Genomic DNA, 22,761 nt, shown 5'->3' with positions numbered 1-22,761 from the left:
TGGTTTAGTGGTCTATCGGTATTCATCTTCACTTGTAAGTGACGTCCTTAGTACTAACAATTTTAGTGGTCTATTGGTATTCATCTTCACTTGTATGTAATGTCCTAAGTTCGAATCTCATAAATGACTCTCTCCACTCCGCAGTATAAATATATTCATTATATCAAGGATTCAGTACCTAAAACATGTAACCTTTTAGAGTCATTCCAAATTGATCTCGATCTTTTTAAACATTCCAAACAAATACCTAACCTATTAAAAATATCACATCGATTGAGCCTCAGTTAATTTTTCTGTTAAATGTACAATGGCAACAAGGGGTCCCACTTTTTAGCTTACTTGGATATTAAAATAATAATAAAAATAACTTAAAAAAAAAGACATGAAGATGAAATAAATAAACAAATTCACAAATAAATGAATAAAAAAAAAATGAAGATCGGGAATATCAAGTGAGTCGTGAAGATGCTTGTGCCTGCATTATGGTAGTCCATACCATTTCAGCAACCTCCATGACCTTCTTCTCAGTGTTGGTTCGATTGAATTGTAAGGTGGAGTTGGTGGTTGTGCATTGGGTTTGGAGGTGATGGCCTGATGGGGAGGTTGTGGTAGTTGGTGGAAGCCATGCTTCTATGACCTTTTATTAGTTTTGGAGACAAAATAAGCATAGTTATTAACATAAATTTAATTAGGGCTTACCAGATGTGACAAGTTCAATAGATTGGGTGCTTGTTTGAAAAGAATATTTGTAAATTTTTTTTTTTTTTTCACTCAAACTTTTTTCTCCATCAGAGAGAATCAAAGAATTTCTAAACCAATAAAAAAAATTCAAAATTAAAAAAAAAAATTTGAAAAAAAAATAAACAAACGCACTGTGAAACTCCACCCCCAAATAAATTGTAAATTTTACATTTTATTTTAACAATTTATGAAATAACGATCTTGTCCCCTATCCTTACCCATTCCAGATCCTCTTTTAAGATTCTCCTCATCTCTCAGCTTGCCATGTGGCACCACCCTAACTCACCCCTTCATTCTCTCTTAGCTCACTCACTCACTCTCTCTCCCTCTTTCGGACAAACTCTCTCACTCTCCCTGATCTACACACGCACCCATTCGCACACCCACACCCACCGGCGACGATCACACCACCACCACCAACCTTGCGAGGACTCTCTCTCTTTCTCCCCATCGCCTTTGTGAAGCACCAAGGGAATTGGAGTAGGGCTTCGAGACTTCGGCGAGCCCCGTGGGTCTTGAGCAAAGATCTGGCCACCTCCGGCCATTTCACGATGAATCTCAGGTACTAATCTCTCCTTCTCCTCTCTACCTTCGTTTTGATAGTTAGATCGAAAGGTAGGGTGGCCAATCGATGTTGACCGGAGCTCGGAAGGCTCCGGCCTTCTTCCTTGGCGAGAAACGGGGTGGTTGACCCAAACCTAGAAGCCCAAGTCCTCTAGCCTAGAGTTTTGGGTCGGGCTACAAAGCCCAACCCATTTACAAACCCAAACCCCTTTTATTTAAACCCCAAAACCCTTTATCTTGGGCCGGGCTTTCAAGCCCAGGGCTTAATAAAACCCAAACCCAAAACCCTTGGACCCCAGACCTTTGGGCCGTGAGAACTCGGGCCTTTGGCCCGTTGACCCTTGGACGACGGCACCGGTGAATTTTCCGACCAACTTTCCTGCGACCAATGGCTATGCGTGGGGGTACCTGAGGTCCCCCTTTATGTTTTTTGACGTCCTGAATCTGTTTATGACGTCCGTTTTCCAAAATTCAATCGTTTGAGTATAGTTTTATTAATTGGACCCTTTATGTGCTTAGGTGCAATTATTGGCTGTGATTCCGTCCTTCTTATTTCCTGCAGCTTTTCGACGACGGAGTATCTGTTAGTGGACCCCTTCTAAAATGCATGTTTTAGTAATAGAAATGCGTACATGAAAAACATGATTTAATGGTAACGTTTTATTGGATTTACTTTATATGGTTATCATGCTTTACTGAGAATATTTTGGAATATCATACTTTATCGAAATATTGTTCTTTGTAGTATATATGATGGATGACTATATACTATTTATGAACATGTTTTTACACTTCTTTATAGTATATATGATGGATGACTATATACTATGAAGATGTTTTTGAGATATATGTACTTATGTTGGAAATATTATATTCAATGTTTTGTGCATATCTAGTGGTTACTGTTCTGGCTTCGGGCCGAGGGAGATATATGTAGATGGCTTCGGGCTGAGAGATATATGCACTAGCTTCGGGCCGAGAAATGTAGTGCCTACGGGCTATTTGATACCACTACTTAGCACACTATATATGATGTATGTTTTATGAAGGTTTTATGGCATGCTAGGGTTTTCGGAAAACTTATTACATATTATGCTATTAAATTTCCATAAAACTTTGGTGGTTAGTACGTTGTTGAATAATTGTTTCAGTATTTATATATATATATATATATATATATATATATATATATATATCAACTTGGTCCACTCATGTTTGTTTTGCGCCCCCTCAGGATATAGGAATGAGGCTTACAATTCGAGCGACGAGGCATTCCCCTACTAGTGATATTGTGCCTTCATCTCTGCTTTGACATCATTGTAATAACACCTTCTGTTGTATTGTGAATTAGATGTATGCTCTGAACATGTCATGCACTATCACTATCTTTATCATTGTTGGTAGTTGAATATTAGTATATTATTTTATGTAGTTCGAACAAAAAATTTATATGCATGATTTACATGTTCTCAGCATATGCATTCATTAAATGGCTTGCGTCACCCTCGGGTGTCGGCCAGCACGTGGCCATCCCAATGTCCCTTGGACATCGAGATCAGGGCGTGTCATGCACACATTACTAATTGAAACAAAATATGTAATAAACGCACACATTATTCATGTGAGAGAATTAGATCCTAACGTGTAAGTGGTGTGAGCCAACGAGAATGTTGGATAAAAAAGCGTGGTGGAATGTTAGGATCTAATTATCCCACATGAAAAGTATATAACATATTTTGTTCAATTTGCCACTTACGCACTTAACACCTGTGCCAACGTGTGAATAGGGATTAGTTTGGGGGATTTTATGTAGTTGACCCAAAAACTAGATAGAGAAGATGCACATGACTACCTCAAAAGGTGGACCTCTTAGAGAAGAATATCGTTGTACTAATTGAAAGAACGTAAAGTTATAAATCTCAAGTTAAGGGTTAGGAGCATCGGAGAAAAAACCGAACTTCCATTCCAAAGATTGCTTGGACAATTGATACAGTGCAACAATTCATTGATCTTTGTAACTCAAACGTACGGATTTACATTCTCTACTAGTCTCAAACCTTTACTGCTCATATGTAACATCTCAAACATCTGGAGGCTGTCAGAATATGGTCATGGAACATTTTTAAGGATGCCTTGTCTTTATCGTAACCAAGTCCTTGACCTGGAACCTGGAACCTGATCTCTATAGTTTTTGTTGCCCGGGTTTGAAGGGCCTGGTTTTTGACCAGTGGCTGCCGGTCTTGTTAAACTTCTTGTGATCCTGGACAGTGGTTTTTGGTCGCCAGACTTGTCAGTGCTGGATCCAGCTGATGACATCTTCCTGTCAGCCAAAGTAGCTGGCAACATCACATTCTCATGACCTTTGCTGTGCAACTCTCTTCGTCTCCTCAACTCGCGAAGGGAGTCGGTTCCCTTGAGTAGGACGGACTCCTGGCTTTTCATTTGGTTACTATCGCTCAAGTTACTTAGCCTCAAGGGGTCTATGTCGCCAATAGTCTCTCTTCTCGGCCAGGATTTTCTGTCATTGGGGGTTGGGGCACCTGACTTGTCGCCACAAAGTGTCGATATCACATGTTCTTGTTCTTTCTGTCTCAATTTCTCTTCAAGCTCTTTAACCTGGCAATATTTTAGGAGGAAAACATTACTCACTGGTATATCAATCTGTCAAGCACTTTTAATTGCAGAATGAAACTCATATAAAGAACCTTCAGTTGCAGAGCTGCCCTGCTGTTTTCCTCCGTTATCAGCCTTTTCTCGAGTGCTTGAACCTGCCACAATAAAAAAGCAGTAAATTAAAAATGTGGTCAATTTGCAGATGTGAACAAAATATGACATTTTCTGATTTTTTTGGTCGAACAGAACTATAGCATTGAACCCCCGAGATATGAACAAAATATGACATTTTCTGATTTTCTCAGTCGCATCTGCGCGTCATTCCAACTAGTACACATCAGCATATACACATAAATAAATCAAAGCCTAGTGTACTGCTACTGCATATCTACATTACGAAGTACCTACCCATTATGAGACTATATGATATTGTATCACTGCTAATCGCGAAAAAATAACCGCAAAACAGTAAATAAAAACGTGGGACTTATCCATTTAGCTACAGAAGTAAGTAGTCTAGAAGAGAAAGACCATTTGGCTGGATAAACTTCTCTGTGAAATTTTATAACTACATTGCACCCTAATTTTAGGTTGGCTTGAAATTGACAGAGAAAAAGGGGACGTGTGATAATTTTTTGGTAACTACATTGCACCCTAATTTTAGGTTGGCTTGATAATTTTTTGATAATTTGCATTAGAGAAAAATAAACTGAAGGTTACCCTTGGAATTTTTGAAAATTACCTTCTGCTGAATTGCGGCCGTATTGTGCTCATACTCTTGCTTTCTTTCCTTTAACTTGTTCTCGAGGTCCCTGACCTGTGTAGCATGAGCGAGAAGTCAAAGCTCAACAGAGTTACAAGAGCCAAACTTCTGTTAGACACAGATCAGTCGGCATTTTTCTTTAATGAAATTCCTACTCGTTTAGCATCTGACACAGGAACTAATTCTTAGTTGATGACAACCAATAGTTCAGACAGAGCTACAGTTGCTTCTCCTAAGTGTGAAGATGACTAATAAGTAGTACAACTCATATCACTCCGAATAACGGAGCCACATTACAGGACAGAGCGCTGCAATCACACTAGAAGTGTTATTAGAGCTTCCCTTCCCACAATATGCAAGTGGTGTAGCTAGAGCATTCTATCAAATGAAAGTCACAGATCATAAAAGCCTTATTTAGTCTATGATATTCGGGGTTGTCAAAGAAAACAGCTACGTCAAAATTATAGTTTTAGGTAGATTTCACTTCACATACCTTGTTTTGAAGAACCATGGAATCTGCATGTTCCCGTTCTTTCAACTTGTCCTCAAGCTCTTTGACCTTTGGGTAAAACAGAAGCAAATGTTAGCCAACATAATTAAACTGTGCACAACAAAAGAACAGGAAATTAACATAAATCATCTGCCAAGCAACCTTTTTGTGAAGATTCAAGCATGATTCTTTCTTTCCATTTGCTTCATCTGAAAGTTCCAACAACTGATTTTCCAGTCGTCTGCACACATCGGTCTTCACAGCAATCTGGTCTTCAAGTTCATTAATCTTTTCTTGTCGACTTCTAGACAGTTGAAACTCCCGTTTTGCTTTACCTTCTAGATTCTGCAAGTTCTCTTCTAATTTATGTAAATCATCATCTTTGGATTTCAACTCTTGCTTTAGCTTGTCAAGCTTCAAAACAAAATAAAAAAGTGGAAATTAGTAAAATCCACCATCTGTTAGTTGCTTCTTTAGTTGAAAGTTCTCTTCTAACTTGTGAAGAGCACCATCTTTGGCCTTCCCAAAACTTACCGTTAGTTTTAACTTTTGAATCTCACCCATATCTATTTGCTTCCTTGCAGGACCCAATTCAACACCTCGAACCCGTGTTGCAAAGTTAAGAGAACTTAGAGTCTCACTTACATCCTGCTCAGACGGGCTTATTTGGACAAACATTAGAGTTTTAGCATCACCACCTGTGACATGCCAAAAGAAATATATGATATTACACACTGATCTCTATATAAAGAAGAAATTCCAACTTGATGCTTGTTTTAAAATTCTTTTATCAGTTATCAGTTGACACACCAAGTCTTTAACATATTAATCCTCGCATTAGTGAGACCATAATAAAAGTTGTTTCCCACTTCCTACTCTGAAGTTATAATAAGGTTGTGATGTATAAAGATTGTGATGTACAAATGCTTCCGTTTCCTGGCATAATAACGGAGCATTCAAGCTGCAAGCAACATTCATTTTCATGCTTACCCAAGGAGTCTTGAAGTAAATGCGTGAGCTTGGAATTCCTGCAAACACCAACACACACATCAGATTATAAAAGAATGGGATAGACAAATGTTGATACAAGAAAAAATAGAAATAAACCTGTATGGAATGTGGCTTCTTTTTGTTGCCAAAGCTGAGATGACATCCCCCAGAGCTGAAAGAGATCTATTGATGTTTTGAGCTTCCTTAAGGCGTTCCCCTTGAACTTCAGTTTTTGCTAGTCTCTCACTGCCAGCCAAATCCACAAGCCAAAGCTTGCTCATTGTGGACTCACCAGTGATCAAATTCTGAGCTTTTACCATGATGCAGAGTATGCTGACAGAAGATGGAATGAAGAACATTAACAAATATAAGAAGCAATATTATAAAGGCCAACACAAGCACACCCTCTTTCTGTATGGATCAAAAGGTCAGACCAATATGTGTAGATTAAACTGAGGTCAATTACCAATGAGATCGGCTGCTATGCTCGTTCACATTGTTTGATCCAACTGCCCTTGCACTGCTTCCAGCTTGCAGAACATTCCAAACCTCTTTAATGCTCTCAACATTGGCTTCAACAATTCCAGGTATGTGATGAGCACCTTCAGGAGCTTGCCTCATCTCCAACCTATAATGAAAAGAAAATTTCTTGTCAAATCGACAGTCTCTGCATATTATAAGAACAAACCAAGCCGCATCTACACTATGCTAATAATCCAAAAATTTACAGGGTAACGGAAAACTGATGCTCAGGTGAGACCTCTGAGTTACAAACAAACCAAGCGGCATGCACACTACACTAATAATCCAAATTTAATGGCTAACAACAAGCTATTGCTCAGGTGAGATCTCTGACTTGCACTAAATTGTATGACTAAAACTTACCTTTTCGATGTCGGAGAGGCTGCTAGCAAGTCTCTGATTTGCTCATTATAAACTTCAAGCACGCTAACAGATATGCTATATTTAAAGATTTCTTTCCTTTCCTCAGCGGTTTTAAACAACTGTTCCAAGGTCCTGTAATTGACCCCTCGATTAGTTTCAGAACCTTCCATCGTGAAAGTTTTTCCAGTCCCCGTTTGCCCATAGGCAAATATGCAAACATTATAACCATCTAACACTGAGGTTATCATTGGTGAAGCATCTGCAAATACATCAACTGTAACAAGAACCTTAAGTCAACAAATTTTCGTGTGTAAAATCATTGACTGACCAGTTCCCCAATATCAACTAATACACCAGGTTAAGTAAGGTAGAAAGTTTTCACTGTGGTGTATGCACAATACCTTGATCATCCTCTGGTGTGTAAACTCTGTCAAATCTGAACATCTTTTTAGTGGACCCACTAGTAAGTATCCCAAGTTCTCCATCACTAGCTGCGTCAAATTTTACAACTGTTGCATGCCCAGCTAATAACTCATCTTTCCGCAACGGGCGACACCGACAAAACACCCGAATGTTCCCTGAAATGTACAGTTCAAGGTAAGAGCACCAACCAATTTGATTCACAACTACTAAGAAAAATATTGTACCTTTTGCCTCCTGCATTTGGTTATAAAGTATCTTCCTCTTTGCCTGCTCCTCATTGAACTTAAGCTTAAGTTCATCAGACTGTGCAACTAAAATATCAATAGTTTAATTAGATATATGGTTTCAGATAAATCTTATTTAACACTGATACAAACTTACCCATCGTTTGAATTGCAAGTACCATATTGTTGAATTCTGGAATTACATCAGTAAATTTGTGCACTTCAGAATAGAGTTGAGAATAGTCTTCCTTCATCAACTGCAAATGGGTCAATCATTTTCAGTTCTATCTACCAAAGGGTCACTACATGAATTTGGAAATAATAAATGAAAATAGTGTACCTACCTTGACTTTACTTTCTAAATTGTCAGCAACTGCGGACCACAACCCCTTATCATACTCATATCTAGTAGAAATATCTCTCAATTTTGCTTCTGCTTCGTCTCTAGCATGATCTGAAAAGGAACAAATGATAATCATAAGACTATCTGTGATCCAATATATAAATGTTGCAAAACCATCAGATTGACCATAGCTCCCTGATGATACTCAAAAGTAAAGTATTAAACACTATTTCATAGTTGGATCTTGCCTTACCTAAGCAATGACTTTCATACAACTTGTTATCGAGTTCCATGGTGATATTCTGTAACTGTTTGTTTGCAGATGTCAGTGACATCCAGGCCTCATGGCATTCATCTGTCTTAAGCTGGAACTGTGTCTTCAGATCCTCTATCTTCTTTTCATACTTGGTTGTAAATTCCAACCTCATATATTTGTCCTGCAATTTTCATCAATTCAGAGGCAATGTACAAGAAAAATCAAGCATTCCAATCTTCTTATATCAATTGAAGCTAAATCTAACCTGAGCAGATGAAATTTCTATCTCAGCAGCACAATTGTTACATACAAGATGTCCAAGTTTCATCTTTGATGCTGCATTCAAGTTATATAACACAAGGCATGAGTCTCGAGAGTAAGTTACATACAAATACATCTCATGTGGCCAACTAAAAGTAGAAATATGAATATACCAGGTAACGTAGCTTCCCGCTTTATACAAATTCCCCCAACAATTGGACTTCCATTAACTCCATCAAACCTTATCAAAATTGCCCCATCCTCCCCCACCGAAACTGCAACATCTACTAACTGTAGCGCCTTATTAGCTCCAACGATAGAATAGATATCAATTCCTGATAGAACCTGTTATCACAAACCCAAAAACAGACCACTTTCAGAAATTACTAGTAACCGGAATATACGCGAATCAAAATTCATGTACCCAATAAATGTGTTAGCAAACTGTTTTAATTAGATTTACTTGCCTTCTCTTCCTGCATGAAGACATCAAACACTCTCATTCCTTTCGGACCATTCGTGTATACAATTTCCGCAAAGTGAAGATCCACGAAGTAATCTCCGGGGGATAGGTTCTCAAAACGGTACGAAAAATCCCCAAACCTTGCAGATTGATAAACGGATGGCACATCACTGCCGTCAATGGTCTCGTTAGTTCTTAGAACATCGCCTCCTTGAAAAAACCCGTCAGGCTCAACTCGAATCCCGGGATTTATATTTTCCGTTACAGCCTCCCCTCCGGCATTCACAAATAGCACAATGCTATCTGATTAAGGAGACAAATCAGTGTGGAATTATACACCAAGAAACAAAGACCAACCCAATGCAAAATTATCAAACCCTAATTGTACAAATTGTGGTCAATTTGTTTGATTAGTTTCCAAGAAATGAGCGAGCTGCGATGGTTACAGACCTGAGCAAGTGGAGTGAACGAACCCAGTTCGGACCAATCTCGAACCTGGCACACAGAGCGCGGAGAGGGTCGAGTCTTCGTCGTCAGCGACATGGCCACTGTCGATCGGTTTGGGGTGTGTTTCGAGGCCAAGAACGTTGCAAGACCAAGAACCAGGGAATTCGGCATGGGAATCGGTGGGCTGTGCCTCTGCCATGAGAGAGAGATTTCAGTATGCTTCCTTTCACTGCTCCACAAATTTGAAATCTGAAATTAATCGACCGTTTGAGGATTTGAAATCTCCGTCTCCTTCCTTTTACTGCTTCACAAATTTGAAATTTGAAATAATTGACCGTTTATTATTAAGCTCGCTCATTAGGCTTTTTTTTTCCCTAACGAGGAAAAACGAAAAATTTGGTGGGTGGGCCTAGTAGTTTTTGCTATAGAACAGAACCTTCTCTAGGGATGGTTTCGGTTTGGGCTCCGAACTAAAAACTGAAATTGTATCTCCTTCGAATCTTAATGTCTGAGCTCAGGAATCCATAAATCTGAATCACACAAATTGAATCTGATGGTTCCTATTAACGACTGCGATTTCTTTTCCATACAAATGTGTGGTCCATGGTGGATCCAATTCCTTGGAAACCCAATCCCAAAGCCCGAACCGCAATTATCGGTTGGAAATTTCCGTCCGGATTTCAAACCGAAAGTTTTGGAATTCCAAAATTTGAGAATACCGAAATGTGTTTGGATTTCAGGTCGGGTTGGGAGTTAGACGGGGCTTTTTTGGGCCAATTTTCAAGGCCCAGATGGGGGTTTAAATTATGAAGATGGGGTTCGAAGGAGGAGGACAGAGGGATGGTGAATGTAGTAAAGATTTCCTCTGCGGTTCATTCCTTCTCTTTCACGTCACGCTTGCATGTAGTGAAGATTTCCGATGCCTCAGCCATATGTTCCGATGCGCATTGGTCACTTATGTGATTGATGTCCTCGTCTATATCTTTGTTTTCTAATACAACTCGTTTCTTTCCGTCCTCACCCTGCCCGAGTTTAACCGCAGACGCTCAAGACTTTAACTCATTCAAACGGGTAAAGTTGAACCAGAATCGAACGTAAAACTTGTGGGGATGTGGTGAGATTAAAGCTTTGATTAACCCTTAACCACCAATTATGGAGTTTCAATGGTAACTGCATATACGATTGAGCCGAGATAAATCAAGTAAATATCATAGTTAGGTGTCCTTTGGTGGAGGGTTAGAAGAAAAAGAATTGAACAAGCAATTCTAATCAAGTCCAAACAGCAAAATTTGTTGCCTACTTGTTGGCTCCCTCCAACCTTCTAATCAGCGCGCATGCCCACTGCCGCCAAAAGAAAAACAACTTGAGGTTTGAAGAAAGCTACTTCATGCTACTGGAGCAATTGGACCTTAAACCGGAAAAGAAACCGTTGGGAGTTGTCAGGCTTGGCGTATCTTTGTCTATCAATGCCTCATCTGCACAATCGGTTAGAAAGTGTCAATACCTTCACCATATACAACGCTTGGACAATAAATCTTTGCACGATATTATGATAAACAAAAAATGCCCGATGAAAACCATAGAAAAACAAACGCATGTAGGGATGTAAAACAAACGCATTGGATACTAGATGCTAATGCACAAGACAAATTCCTAGTAGCCAGCTGGATAATTTGGAACACTTGTATGGCAGTATATTCCAGCTGCTTCGTCCAAAAAAGAAATATACCTGCCGCTTGCTAGAGAAAAACAATGGGAAGTTTTCAGACATGAAAAGTTCAGGATTTACGGTACACTCTTGTAACAAATCTCAACCAGTCTTGATTATGAAATGTCAACATCTCTTAACTTGACAGTTGGACAGTTTTACACTAAGTAACATGCACTGACTGGGTGGATATATCATGATATTACATGAAATGCCAAGAAAACTTATAACTTTGTACGCTTGATATAGATTCATATGCATGTGTCGTTTTGTAGAACTTCAAGATTCTGACTGTACAAGAACATAAAGGAGAAAAACAGATGCAATCATTCCGAGATGAGTTGTGATTAGGTAAGAAATGCAATAGCATGGCTATAGCCCCACCACCAACATTCTAATTAACATGGTACAATCAGTAATCAGTAGTCTCTTAATTCAGATACTGAAACAGTCCTTTTCCAGATTATACAGAGGCTCGAGTATTCAATATAAAGACACATTTATCCCTAAATGGTTTGCATACGAAGTCTACAAGCATGCCCATGAGAATGGGACATGCTTTCCAGTTTTCCAATAGGCTTCTAAAACATGGCCATGCATGTCCTAAATTTATACCCACATATTTAGTACAAAGCAACAACGTCAAGGGAATATAAGGCAGTTATCACAGAATCATACATCAAGAGCAGTCGCTGCACGTTAGACAAAGACCAAGTGAAACAGAACAAGAATGCAGTTGGCTCAGAGTATAGACGAGCACATATTTCATAAAGTAAACTTGCTCCTTTTTCAAGATATCATACATTATACTTTACATGACATACCTTGCGCTTCTTATGCCTCCCCATTCCACCCCTACCACTACTGAAGCTTGCTACCTGCTCACCATTCTCATCGTCCAAGGGTAAACCCTTGATTTCATCATAGAAATTGTCCGTCAAACCAAGCAATCTGAGAGAAACAAGTTCAGAACAGTCATCCATCAACAAATCTTACAGAAAAATAAATTTGGAATAATTGACTAAGAAAATCATAAAATAAATTCTTAAGTGTACATACCCATTTCTTGACTTCTTTAAGTGTTTCTCTCTCTGTTTCTCCTTCTTTGTAATAGGAGCACGCGTAAAAAGTTCCTCTTCTTGTCGTTCACGTTCATCCCTCTTTGCCCTGTATCGAGCTAGTTCTATACTTTCAGCTCCAACACTTTCTACAATCTGTAAATATCAACAAAAAGCAGTTACGAGAACAGTAAATCCAGCCGTCATGCCTGTTACCCCTACAAAAACAGGCCACAACATACCTCTTCAGGCCTCCCCTCCAAATCATCCACCAGTTCCCTCACAAAAGCACTCTGCTTAGCTTGTCGTAGAGTATTCTTATCCCTTCTCAATGCATTTTTGTCCTGCCTTGACAACTTATCTTCCTCCATTGAAGTCGGGGCAAATTTGGGGGGTCGATACACATCATTACGATCCTACAATATACAAAATAGAAGATGAAACCTCAAATATTGTTTGGCAGGTGACAAAAGAGGAATTCAAACATTGTACTGATGCGCATTTCACCTTAGAATTCACATCTGTTTTGCTAACAAGCATTTCAGGGTTAGGGCGGTATCTTAACAAATCATCTGTTTGCCGAGGCACATTGGATTGTGGTTCCTTTCCACGTAGCCCTACATCTTCAGTTGTGCTTGAAGTAACCTTCGTGAGCTTCTCAACTTGGTATTGGAGCTTCTTGTCAATGGGTCGAATCTGTTGCAAAAGAAAAAGGTGAGAATCGATTGATACTGAATACACAGTTACTAGAATGACAAAGAAAAAGAAAAAAAAGGATCACCAGAGGCCCAGACCTTTTCCAGAAACAACCTTATCTCCACAAGGCTACGAACAACGGGATGCCCATTTATTGAAAACCCTTTAGCCTTACGAAGTAAGTAATAGACAAGTGACTGGCAATAGTTTAGAAGCAGCAAATGCTTGGCTTCAAGATAGCTTATCCCGTCTGCTGTCGGATAATTATTTGCTTTCACCTGATACATTTGACATGGAGAAGAAAACAAATGAAACATGTGCCTTTTGATGCAAATCATGCTTGTTATATTAACATGCCAATGGGATTCCTATAATCTCCAATTATTAAAAGATTGCTGCAAAAATTGGAATATTTCACGAAAAAGACATAGCTTTATAGTCGAACGGTTTTTATCCCTCATTATTATTAAACCTCAAGGAAGTAAACTATCAGTCTAGAAACAGTTTTCCTACAATCTACAAACTGGCAGAACAATTTCGAAACAAGATTTTTTGACCGAAACAAATGAAGCGATAGCGAAACTAAAACGTCCCCAGAAGAGGGAACTCTTTTACCTTTGCAGTTAAAGCTTGGACTTTTGCCGTCACTGTATCTAATCCTTCCTTCATTTCTCTCAACAAAGCAGCAAGCTGGGGAGCTTCTCTGGAAAACGAAAGCAACAGGAAGTAAATATCATACAGAATTCGAATATCGAAACCCAATTAGCATAATTGCAATTGAACTCACTGCTTTACTCTTTCGTCGGGGATTGCGTTTGAATTTGAAGCGTCTTCCATGCTTGTGAAGCTTCAGATTTCAAAACCCTAAAGGTCGTTCAAGACGTAAAGCTTGATGAGAGAGAAGATGAAACAGAAGAAAAAGAAAAGGAGAAGGAAGAGAGAAACTTGTGTCGTTGCCTGCGAGAGGAAGAGAGGAGGCTGCTGTTCAAATTGAGGTTTTACGTTTGGTTTTTTTTTTTTATTTTGAGGTTTTAGAGCCTAGATAAATTAGGTTTTTGGCTTTTTAATTAAAAAAAAAAGGTGTGCTAGGTGTGTCGATAGCACATCATTTTTTACTTTTCATACATTCCTTATTAATTTTTATCATTTGATATTTTTTAATTCATTTGATCCAATGAAGGCAAATTAAAAGGGTATATATGAAGTAAAAATAGGGGTGTGATGTGAATAGCACACCCCCTTAAATAGAAAAATCAATCTTTAATTAGCTATTTTTTTTTTGTCAAACAATAAATTTATTAGATTAGATACTAGATTAGAAATTCGAATGTCATGGTGCAAAGACAACACTCCTCCTCATTGTAATAGATGACCACTTGCTTTAACCAGCTATCTAAATGACTAGTATTTATAAGTTAAAAAGTACGTTAAATATATATATATATATATATATATATTTTAACAAACGATATTATCTACATGGGAGGGGGTGGGCTAATAATAATATGATTCAAATTCGCTTTTGGCGAGAATCAGACCTAAAAACCTCTCACTTACAAGTAAAGAGAGATATCACTAGACCGTAGTACCGAATTACAAAAGTAAGTTAAATTTTAACTTAAGTTAAAATAACTAATGGCTCATCGATCGGCACATTTGGGAATTTCAAGTGAGCAAAGAAGAGTGGGATTTGAAGACCCCCTTATATCATGAGAGATCTCTTTATGGAGAATAGTTTACCCTTATAACTAAGGTGCAAGATATATATTTTTTTTTCAATCGAGTTAAAATTTCAGGCAAAATTTTTATGGTGACCCTTTATTTTGCATCACGTCCTCTATGTACCGTACAAATATCAAATTCTTATAAACGAATATTGTATTTGAACTCAATAAACAATAACTATTATCGGAAGTGGTGATTAGCAAAATTAACATTTGGATCGTTTTGCTAACTACAATACCAAAAATTTAGCTAATATTATTGGAGATGCTGCGGGAGTTTATGTTACCAAGTAATCTCTCTCCCTCTCCAAGCACTCTCTGCGGAACAGCGGAAGTCTAATTTTTTCTAGGGTTTGAGACAGAAAAGCTCTGAACTGAAGCTCTGAGAGAGAGTTGTAATGGTGTGGTGGATTCCGTAAGCAGCTCCATAATTGACAGTCAATGGAAAACTCGGACTCTGACGAGCCAGAGAAGAAGAGGCCTCATTTGAACTCCCTTTCCCCCACCATGGCCCGTAGCTCCTCCACCTCTCCGCCCAATAACCACAGCGTAATCCCTCTCTCTCTCTCTCTTTAGTCTTTACTGTCTGCTTTTCTATTGAATTTTTGGGTTTGAGATCAAAGGTATGTGATCGAAGAGTGAGGGGATTCATTGGGTGCGTTTAATTTCTGATTTGGATTTGCTTTTGCTTTTGAGAATGTTACAATTTCTGCTCTTCTCTGTTGGGTTGTGGAGGAAGTGTACGAAAAGGGGAATCGAATTACAATTTTGGGATTAGGATAAAAGGGTTTCTGTTTAATAATGTTGTAATTTGGGGTAACAGCAGCACGGTTTCGCAGTTAATTTCTTTTATGCAGCCATTCCTGTTTCTTTTATGCAGCCGTTTATGGTTCGATGTTTCTCGAGTACACATTAATTATGATTTGAAATAGAAAGCAGATTGAAAATATTTGTATGTGTATTTTGTGTATGTATGTCCGTCCAGGTCGATGCATCAGTTCTCCAGATACAGAACCAGCAACTTAATCAGCTGGTAGACAAACAGAAGCTTGACTTGCAAGATCTTGAAGCGAAAATTCAGGAACTGAAGGATAAGCAAGGTTCTTATGATGATTTCTTAATCACAGTGAATAAACTATGGAATCAGGTTATTTTGAATGTTTGGTTGGTTTCCTTCCTTTTTATAGTATGTATTATGTACACCAGCATTACATGCACTTCTTGCTGACAGAGATTTCATTATTTTGCTATTTAGTTGGTTGATGATCTAATTCTGCTTGGACTATGTACTGGAGGAGCCCAAAATGCTTTAGAAGTTTTGGATGGTGCTGATTATTCTCGTGGTATTTTCGACCAGATCCAAATTTATGCTACTAAATCCAAGTTTTAGTTTTTTTTTTTTTTTTTTTTTTTTTTTTTTTTTTTGGGTCTCATCATGTAAATCGGATTAACCTGAAGTTCTTTGTAGGTTCAATTCCATCATGTTCTGCAGAAGAGATGTTTCTTTTTAGACTCTTACAACAAGATTCTTTAGAAGCTAATGGCAATGATGAAATTGTTAAATATGTTGAAGAAACTCTGGCTTTGCGGCATACGTCTACTATGGACTTGTTAGAACTCTTAGAACAGCCAATTTATGCTCATAGGGAAAAAACAAGGAACATATCCCACACTTTGGATGGAAAGATATCTTCAGAAGGTCAGAGGTTCAACTTTATATTTGTTGTTGTACAAACCAATTTCATAGGATCACAGTTGCATTTTCTAACATGTTTTGAAGGAGTAAGTGCACTAGGAAATATGTATTGAACATAGACTGTCTTTGCTTTCTTGCAATTCTCAGATGCTGTCATCCAGTTTTCTAAAATTGATGATATGATGGAGAGGGAGGTTAAAAATCTACGTGAAGCGATTGATATTCTTCACCTGAAGCATAAAGAGTATGCTGGCATAATTCGGACTTACCTCAGCAGCCATTCAAGAGATCAGTCTGAAATTAGGCGCATTACAGGTTCCTGAGATTGTTATTACGACAAACCTTTGTTTTTTTATGCACATGTCACTTGAAGTAAAGCTCATGGCAGCACATGTAGAGACACGTCGTCATTTATTATTATTTTTTTTTGGGCAAAACATCATCATATTTGATACGTATAAATTTTAGGAACTATGTTCAATTTGTGACAGAGCAAGTATCAAAATTTACCAAGTTTTGCCACGCTGCCTTTGGAGTGTCTGTTGAATGCGTAAATTTTTTGTTACGGGTGACAGGTGAGCTGGATGACAAAATGGCTGACCTAGAGTTGAAGAGAAGGAAACTAGTGAATCTGAAAATGCAAAAGGATGTTGCATCTGGGGTGCAGAACCATACTTCTAGTGCACTTAATGGAACCCTGTCACCTGAAAAATCAACAGAAGGGACAATCAGCTTGCGAGAACTTAGAAATTCAATCGAGGAAACAAAGGTATAGATGTGTTTCCAAACCTCCATCCCACCGGCTTCCTTTCTCTTCTCTCTCTCATGCACATTCATCTTGATGTGTTTGAGCATATATTGCAGATACTAGAAGCTGACCGCCTTTCTGAGTATCAAGAGGCACATGAAGAAAATTTAGTGCTGTCAAAACAATTGCAAGAATTTCAGGTTTCTAATTTTAAATTCAAGTTTGATAGTTATTCATTTTTTTTTAAAAGATTTCATTGTCTGTTTACTTCTTTGATAAAAAAAACTGTATGTTTGTCCCAGGATGAAGTGGAGGATGACAAATATGTACATTCATCGAGACTGTACACTATGCTAAATGATCAACTCCAACATTGGAATGCAGAATTGGACCAATACAAATCAATGATTGATTCTTTGCAGGTTAAATTGCTTGGTTTATTTGCAGATGCTTGGAATGCTTGCCCTATATTTTTTGTATTTTAAAAGTTTAATTTCAGGCTGACAGGGCTCTTGTTGTGAGAAGGGAAAAGGAACTAAATTTCAAATTAGAGTCAGTAGATGCAGTTAGGAATGTCATTGACAATTCTGATTCTAGGATTGAAGAACTAGAGCTTCAGCTGCAGAAGTGTGTAATTGAAAAAAATGACTTTGAGATAAACATGGAAGAAGCTGTACAGGATTCAGGTAAAAGTGATAAGTTTGATATTTGTTGATAGTTACTGTGAATTTACCCAAGCTTGTAGCACTTAAAATGCTCTTTTCTGCAGGACGAAAGGACATTATAGCAGAGTTCCGTGTGATGGCCTCATCGTTGTCTAAAGAAATGGGAATGGTGGAAACTCAGTTGAAGCGGTGGAAGGAAACAGCTCATGAAACACTTTCTTTACGTGACAAAGCCCAATCATTAAAAGCTTCATTAAGTACAAAGGTCTACTTCCATTCCCAGTTAACTCTCTTATGCAGTCATACTCATACCAGTTGTACTGCTCTTTTTTCCGTTTATTTTTTGGAGGTGATGAATACAGATCAAGGGTACTCGTGCAATTTGGAAAGAAAGGGATACAATGATCTTTATGATTGTGTTGCAAGAATCAACTCACACAAACACACACACACACACATGTATACTGTATGCATAAACATGCAATGTAATCCAGTTTTTTTATTTTCTTTCTGCAAGTTGGTTTTTTGGGAGAACTTCTTTCTGATCTTAGAGTAAAAGATTTCATATTAATAGTAACTGATTGGGTTTCTAACAGTTTTATGACTTCTACTTTTTAGTTGTTACTGTTGATTAGTATTTAATTGTGGAATGTTCTCTGAATTTCTCGAATTTTTTGTTTTTCAAAGACAAATGAGCAAAAGAGCCTTGTGGACAAGTGTGGCAAACAGGTGATAGAGATAAAGTCTCTTAAGGCATCGGTGAGATTCTCTATTAGTCTTGATTACCGTTGCCTTCAATCCATGTTTTTCGATTTTTTGACCATTTAAATATAGGATTTTCTTTTTTAAGCTTTATCAATGCCTTTGATTTATACCTTTCTATGTTTCGGTTTATATCAACTCTTCTACAGGTAGGTCCTTTGTATATCTGTGCCTGATGTTTGATTTTAATTCTATCCAATTTGAGATTTTAAGATTCACTTTTGACTGTATGAGCCTTATAAATTATCCTGTAAATTGTGTTTCTCAGTCAAATAAAGTTTTGTATAAATTTTTTTCGGTTAAGAATTTTTGTTTATTTTTAAAGCCTCATGAGTGTTTTTGGAAGTTCAACGTAATGCTTCAGTTTGATCTTCAAGGCAATAATGCTGTGGCGGAATTATTTGTTTATATCCTTGAGGGTAGTTTTGTCCAATTTGTTTTAGAAATTACTCTTTTTTTTGGTTTCTACCATGGAATTACTTATTTAAAAGGCCAAAGGTAATAAATGTATTAAAAAAATATGTATGTACTTATGGCCTAACAAGAAAATAGTTAGAAAAGAAAATATGTAGATATTGGTAACCATTTAATAACATTTTAGTTCGAAGACACATGGAATGTACTATAACTGGGCTCATGTATGTAATTGATGAAGATGTACTTACTGCAGATTGAGAAGTTGCAGAAAGAAAAACTGGAACTGCAGATCTTCTTAGACATGTATGCACAGGAAAGCTATGAAAACAGGTAAATTTGTTTCCTGACTGCTACGTGGGGGCAATGTAGGGATTTTGTATAAAAGTATAAGCTTATATATGTATGTTTATTTGTTTTTCTTGTTCTCATACATTTTGGAGGGTTTGAATTGTTTTCTTTTGGTGTAGACATAGAATGCAGTAATTTCATCATTATATGATTTGTGGATTTGACTAAATTGTGTGGCAGTTCTATTAGGAACTATTTTGGCTTTCAGTTATCTAATTGAGATTATGAACATCTTTACGTTTCCTTATCTGCTTCTCGCGTTCTCTATCCCATATAAATGGATCTAGGGTATTTTCTGTCAGTACATTTAAGATTTGATTTTAAATTTCAGAGACTTGATGGAAGTCAAAGAATCAGAGCGCAGAGCTTACTCTCAAGCTGAAATGTTCAAGAATGCATTGGATGAACATAGTCTAGAATTGAGGGTGAAAGCAGCCAATGAAGCGGAGGCTGCTTGTCAGCAAAGGCTTTCTGCTACTGAAGCTGAAATAACTGAATTCAGTGCCAAACTTGATGCATCAGAGCGGTTGGTTTTCTTGGTTCCATTTGAGTTTTGAATATGGTAGCATACTGGTCGTTTTTTCTTTTTATTATTTTTTTTCCTGAGCTTTCTTGTTTTTTGTTGGCTTGGGTTGGGCAATCTTTGTGTCTTTTCTTTGCTCTTCAATGTAATCGTGTCCTTTACATAGAGAAGGGTAGCAGTATGTTATTCATTATCTAGATGCAGTGTTTTCACCAGACATGCATATTTTGGAAAACATTACTAACCATTTGTCAGTAGGTTAATCAATCTAAAGGACCAGTAATTTGTTGCCTGTGTAAGTTAGATGGGCTTTTGATAACCGATATATGTAGCATAGGAATGTTGAGATGTCTAACTTGATATACACTGAGCTCAGTTGAACAGTGTATGTATTTAACTAAAATTGGTTAATCAAGGCAAACTTGGGTGCTTTTGGTTTGAAAGTTAGGGCCTGTATGGGACTACATCTGTAGGAAGCACTTTTGCTCATAAGTGCTTTTGCAAGAATAGCTTTTATTAGAAATTTAGAAGCATGTCGCATTTTTTAGTAAAAAACCAAACAGGCCGGTAGTAGATGACACAATAGTGGTAGGAATATGTTATTATTCTATATTTATATTAGTGTCGTTCTTTCCCCCTGTTACCAACAAATGTTATGGAAACGTAATATTTGTTTCATTTGATTAATATTTATATTAGTGTAATTTTCACTTAGTAATATTTGTTTCTTTTGATTAATACATTACTATTCTGTTTCTCAGCTGTTAGATAATCAGTTAGTTTTCTTTCACTAAAATAAAACCCGTGTATGCAAATATGCTTGAAAGCATAGTAATGCTATGCTTAACCTTATCTGCAGGGATGTTATGGAGCTTACTGAGGCTATTGGAATTAAAGACAAGGAGGCAGAGGCTTATATATCTGAAATTGAGGTGCCGTATTTATACTTATCTCGTAGTTCATATCTGCAGGTTTTGTTCCCCAATAATTGACAAGAAATGTTGGTCTCACTTTTCTGTTTCACCTACTCATATCTTTTGAAAAACTTAATTGTGTTCCTGCAGACCATTGGTCAGGCATATGAAGATATGCAGACACAAAACCAGCATCTGTTGCAGCAGGTGACTGAGAGGGATGACTACAATATCAAGGTCTCTATTAATATTTTTGTTGCTTTATTTTCATCCACATTATTACGAGGTTTATGGTGCGGTGGAATGGCAGCTCATTGTCCTTGGTGGTGCAGCTCGTTTCGGAGAGTGTGAAGACAAAGCAAGCACAGAGCTATGTACTCTCTGATAAGCAGGCATTGGCGAAACAACTTCAACAAGTAAACACATCATTAGAATCTCTAAACATGAGAGTTTCCTATGGTGAAGAGCAGGTATGGTGACTCCCATGCAGATAATTTGTTTTCATCTGTTGACCTTTATCAAGCTGAGTATTTTAATCCTGCAGATGAAGGCTCTCCTGACAGATGCCATAAAAACTACTGAGGAAGATAGGCACCTTGCAGTCGACGTAGAAACTGCCAAGTGGGAATTGGCTGATTCTGAGAAGGAGTTGCAGTGGTTGAAATCTGCCTTTGCTTCTTCTGAGAAGGAACATACGCACATTCAAAAGGATATTGATGATGTCCAATTGGAATTAGACAATGAAAGGTAATGTTTTGTTTGTTTTGATTACAATGGATTTCTTGGAATTTCTTATTCTATAGCCAATCGTATAAACAAGCTAGGAAGCTAGTACAACTTTATGCGGATACAGTTTTGGCATGTAAGATCCCATTTCTGGTTTCACTTATTGTAGATGTACACTAGAATTACACGCCTCAGGTGAGTTTGTCAGGAATTCATGAGCGCTTGATCAGATTTTGCAAGTTTGGAAATTCTTTATGCAGGTTGCAGCTATTAGTTGTAATACTGGGTCATAAATGTATCTCTAACAAGTTGGATTCTTGTGCAGAAGCTCGAGGAAGAACCTTGAGGAAGAACTTGGGGAATTGAACAGCGTGGTTGCTGAGATGAGTTCTGAAACCGGAGAGGCTGCAATACAGAAACTCCAAACTGAAATTAAATTCTGCAAGAATATTTTGCAGTGCAGTGTTTGTACTGATAGGCCAAAGGAGGTAAGGAAAATATTTGCCGCCTATTCCGTTGTCTAACCAGTGTTTGATATACAAATTTGTCATCATTTCCTAAATTTTCCGATGAACTGATGGATGTTGGTTTTAATTATTTGATTGGCAGGTTGTAATTGTGAAGTGCTATCATCTATTTTGCAATTACTGTGTTCAGAAAAATCTAGAGATCCGTCATCGTAAGTGTCCTGCCTGTGGAACTCCGTTTGGTCAAAATGACATTCGGTTTGTAAAGATATGAAGAGAGAGAGTTCCCGATATCCTGTACTTATGGCCTCCTCCCGGCCCGCCGGCCCTTTTTTGATTGCTAAGTATCTTGTACAAATAGCATAGCTTGTAGTTTTTCTTGTTGCAGTAGGCTGACATCGGAACTCTGGTTTTTGTTGTATAGGTTTTGTTTTGTAAATGAGTTTCCTTTCTTTGCTTGTTTTAGCGTTTTATCTATTATTTTCCAAATAATGTAGTTGAAAAATAAGACAGAAGTGAAGAGAAATGGTTTAATGTTAATTTCACATGCCAGAAATTCTTCCCCCTTTGGTTAATTGCTCACGCCGAGACTTGAAATATTTTGACAATGTTCCAACCATGTTCAGTTTCCATCTCCAATTTTTTCAAGTTTGATTGAATGATTTTAACGAGCCAACTTATCACGACTGCGTTACAAACTAAGAAACTGTTTGATAACTATTCTTTTCACTTCTTGTTACATGAAAAACTAAAAATAGTTACCAAGCAAGAGACAAAGTGGTTATCAAATGCAAAAATTTTACTTTTTCTCAATGTTTTGTGTGAATTTTCTCTGTACTTCTAGTG

The 22,761-nt window shown here is 37.6% G+C and overlaps 3 protein-coding genes and 1 long non-coding RNA gene across 5 annotated transcripts; 2 read left to right on the top strand and 2 right to left on the bottom strand.

The window, feature by feature from the left end:
• Window positions 1-1,163: 1,163 nt before the first annotated feature.
• LOC148690402 (uncharacterized) lies at window positions 1,164-2,736 on the top strand. Its single transcript, XR_015956731.1, has 2 exons — window positions 1,164-1,303; window positions 2,540-2,736. It is a non-coding gene; the product is annotated as an uncharacterized LOC148690402 (long non-coding RNA).
• A 509-nt stretch (window positions 2,737-3,245) lies between these two features.
• LOC137711869 (kinesin-like protein KIN-14R) lies at window positions 3,246-9,809 on the bottom strand. Its single transcript, XM_068451029.2, has 19 exons — window positions 9,467-9,809; window positions 9,021-9,319; window positions 8,727-8,898; window positions 8,558-8,628; window positions 8,290-8,473; window positions 8,038-8,147; window positions 7,851-7,950; window positions 7,694-7,780; window positions 7,448-7,624; window positions 7,047-7,320; window positions 6,628-6,789; window positions 6,279-6,494; window positions 6,162-6,199; window positions 5,706-5,869; window positions 5,334-5,585; window positions 5,175-5,240; window positions 4,661-4,735; window positions 4,011-4,073; window positions 3,246-3,921 (listed from the first exon to the last, which is right to left on the bottom strand). The coding sequence occupies exons 1-19, from the start codon at window positions 9,660-9,662 to the stop codon at window positions 3,445-3,447; spliced, it is 3,183 nt and encodes a 1,060-aa protein (XP_068307130.2). The 5' UTR covers window positions 9,663-9,809; the 3' UTR covers window positions 3,246-3,444.
• An 804-nt stretch (window positions 9,810-10,613) lies between these two features.
• Window positions 10,614-13,964, bottom strand: LOC137714570 (uncharacterized). Its single transcript, XM_068453760.2, has 8 exons — window positions 13,713-13,964; window positions 13,541-13,628; window positions 13,024-13,203; window positions 12,737-12,925; window positions 12,472-12,645; window positions 12,231-12,385; window positions 11,996-12,122; window positions 10,614-10,938 (listed from the first exon to the last, which is right to left on the bottom strand). Exons 1-8 carry the CDS (start codon window positions 13,760-13,762, stop codon window positions 10,927-10,929), a joined length of 975 nt encoding a protein of 324 aa, XP_068309861.2. The 5' UTR covers window positions 13,763-13,964; the 3' UTR covers window positions 10,614-10,926.
• Window positions 13,965-14,773: 809 nt separating this feature from the next.
• On the top strand, window positions 14,774-22,471 carry HUB2 (histone mono-ubiquitination 2). 2 transcript variants are annotated; one of them, XM_068448828.2, is made up of 19 exons: window positions 14,774-15,198; window positions 15,635-15,796; window positions 15,905-15,992; window positions 16,118-16,348; window positions 16,493-16,660; window positions 16,921-17,114; window positions 17,210-17,293; window positions 17,396-17,515; window positions 17,593-17,779; window positions 17,863-18,023; window positions 18,446-18,517; window positions 19,191-19,267; window positions 19,617-19,811; window positions 20,668-20,740; window positions 20,873-20,959; window positions 21,055-21,192; window positions 21,267-21,469; window positions 21,774-21,936; window positions 22,058-22,471. In XM_068448828.2, the coding sequence occupies exons 1-19, from the start codon at window positions 15,091-15,093 to the stop codon at window positions 22,187-22,189; spliced, it is 2,643 nt and encodes an 880-aa protein (XP_068304929.2). In that variant the 5' UTR covers window positions 14,774-15,090; the 3' UTR covers window positions 22,190-22,471. The 2 variants fall into 2 exon arrangements, with proteins under 2 accessions (XP_068304929.2, XP_088540999.1); XM_088684873.1 differs by having other exon boundaries at window positions 14,833-15,198; window positions 21,777-21,936.
• Window positions 22,472-22,761: the final 290 nt, after the last annotated feature.

Source organism: Pyrus communis, chromosome 15, assembly GCF_041283825.1.
Source record: "Pyrus communis isolate YQ-2024b chromosome 15, ASM4128382v1, whole genome shotgun sequence".
NCBI classification, from domain to species: Eukaryota; Viridiplantae; Streptophyta; class Magnoliopsida; order Rosales; family Rosaceae; genus Pyrus; species Pyrus communis.
This window is presented reverse-complemented; position numbering and strand designations above follow the sequence as displayed.

What these genes read in the sequence shown, in the direction of transcription:
- LOC137711869 (XM_068451029.2), bottom strand. Translation starts at nt 9,662, where the DNA reads ATGGCAGAGGCACAGCCCACCGATTCCCATGCCGAATTCCCTGGTTCT. An exon ending in TTTACTTCAAGACTCCTTGG is followed by an intron (nt 5,870 to 6,161) that starts GTAAGCATGAAA and finishes GGCATGTCACAG; the next exon opens with GTGGTGATGCTAAAACTCTA. An exon ending in TTCAAAAGTTAAAACTAACG is followed by an intron (nt 5,586 to 5,705) that starts GTAAGTTTTGGG and finishes TTTGTTTTGAAG; the next exon opens with CTTGACAAGCTAAAGCAAGA.
- LOC137714570 (XM_068453760.2), bottom strand. Translation starts at nt 13,762, where the DNA reads ATGGAAGACGCTTCAAATTCAAACGCAATCCCCGACGAAAGAGTAAAG. An exon ending in TCCAAGCTTTAACTGCAAAG is followed by an intron (nt 13,204 to 13,540) that starts GTAAAAGAGTTC and finishes CAAATGTATCAG; the next exon opens with GTGAAAGCAAATAATTATCC. An exon ending in TGGAGGGGAGGCCTGAAGAG is followed by an intron (nt 12,386 to 12,471) that starts GTATGTTGTGGC and finishes TGATATTTACAG; the next exon opens with ATTGTAGAAAGTGTTGGAGC.
- HUB2 (XM_068448828.2), top strand. Translation starts at nt 15,091, where the DNA reads ATGGAAAACTCGGACTCTGACGAGCCAGAGAAGAAGAGGCCTCATTTG. An exon ending in AGAAGCTGTACAGGATTCAG is followed by an intron (nt 17,780 to 17,862) that starts GTAAAAGTGATA and finishes TCTTTTCTGCAG; the next exon opens with GACGAAAGGACATTATAGCA. An exon ending in CAGGAAAGCTATGAAAACAG is followed by an intron (nt 19,268 to 19,616) that starts GTAAATTTGTTT and finishes TTTAAATTTCAG; the next exon opens with AGACTTGATGGAAGTCAAAG.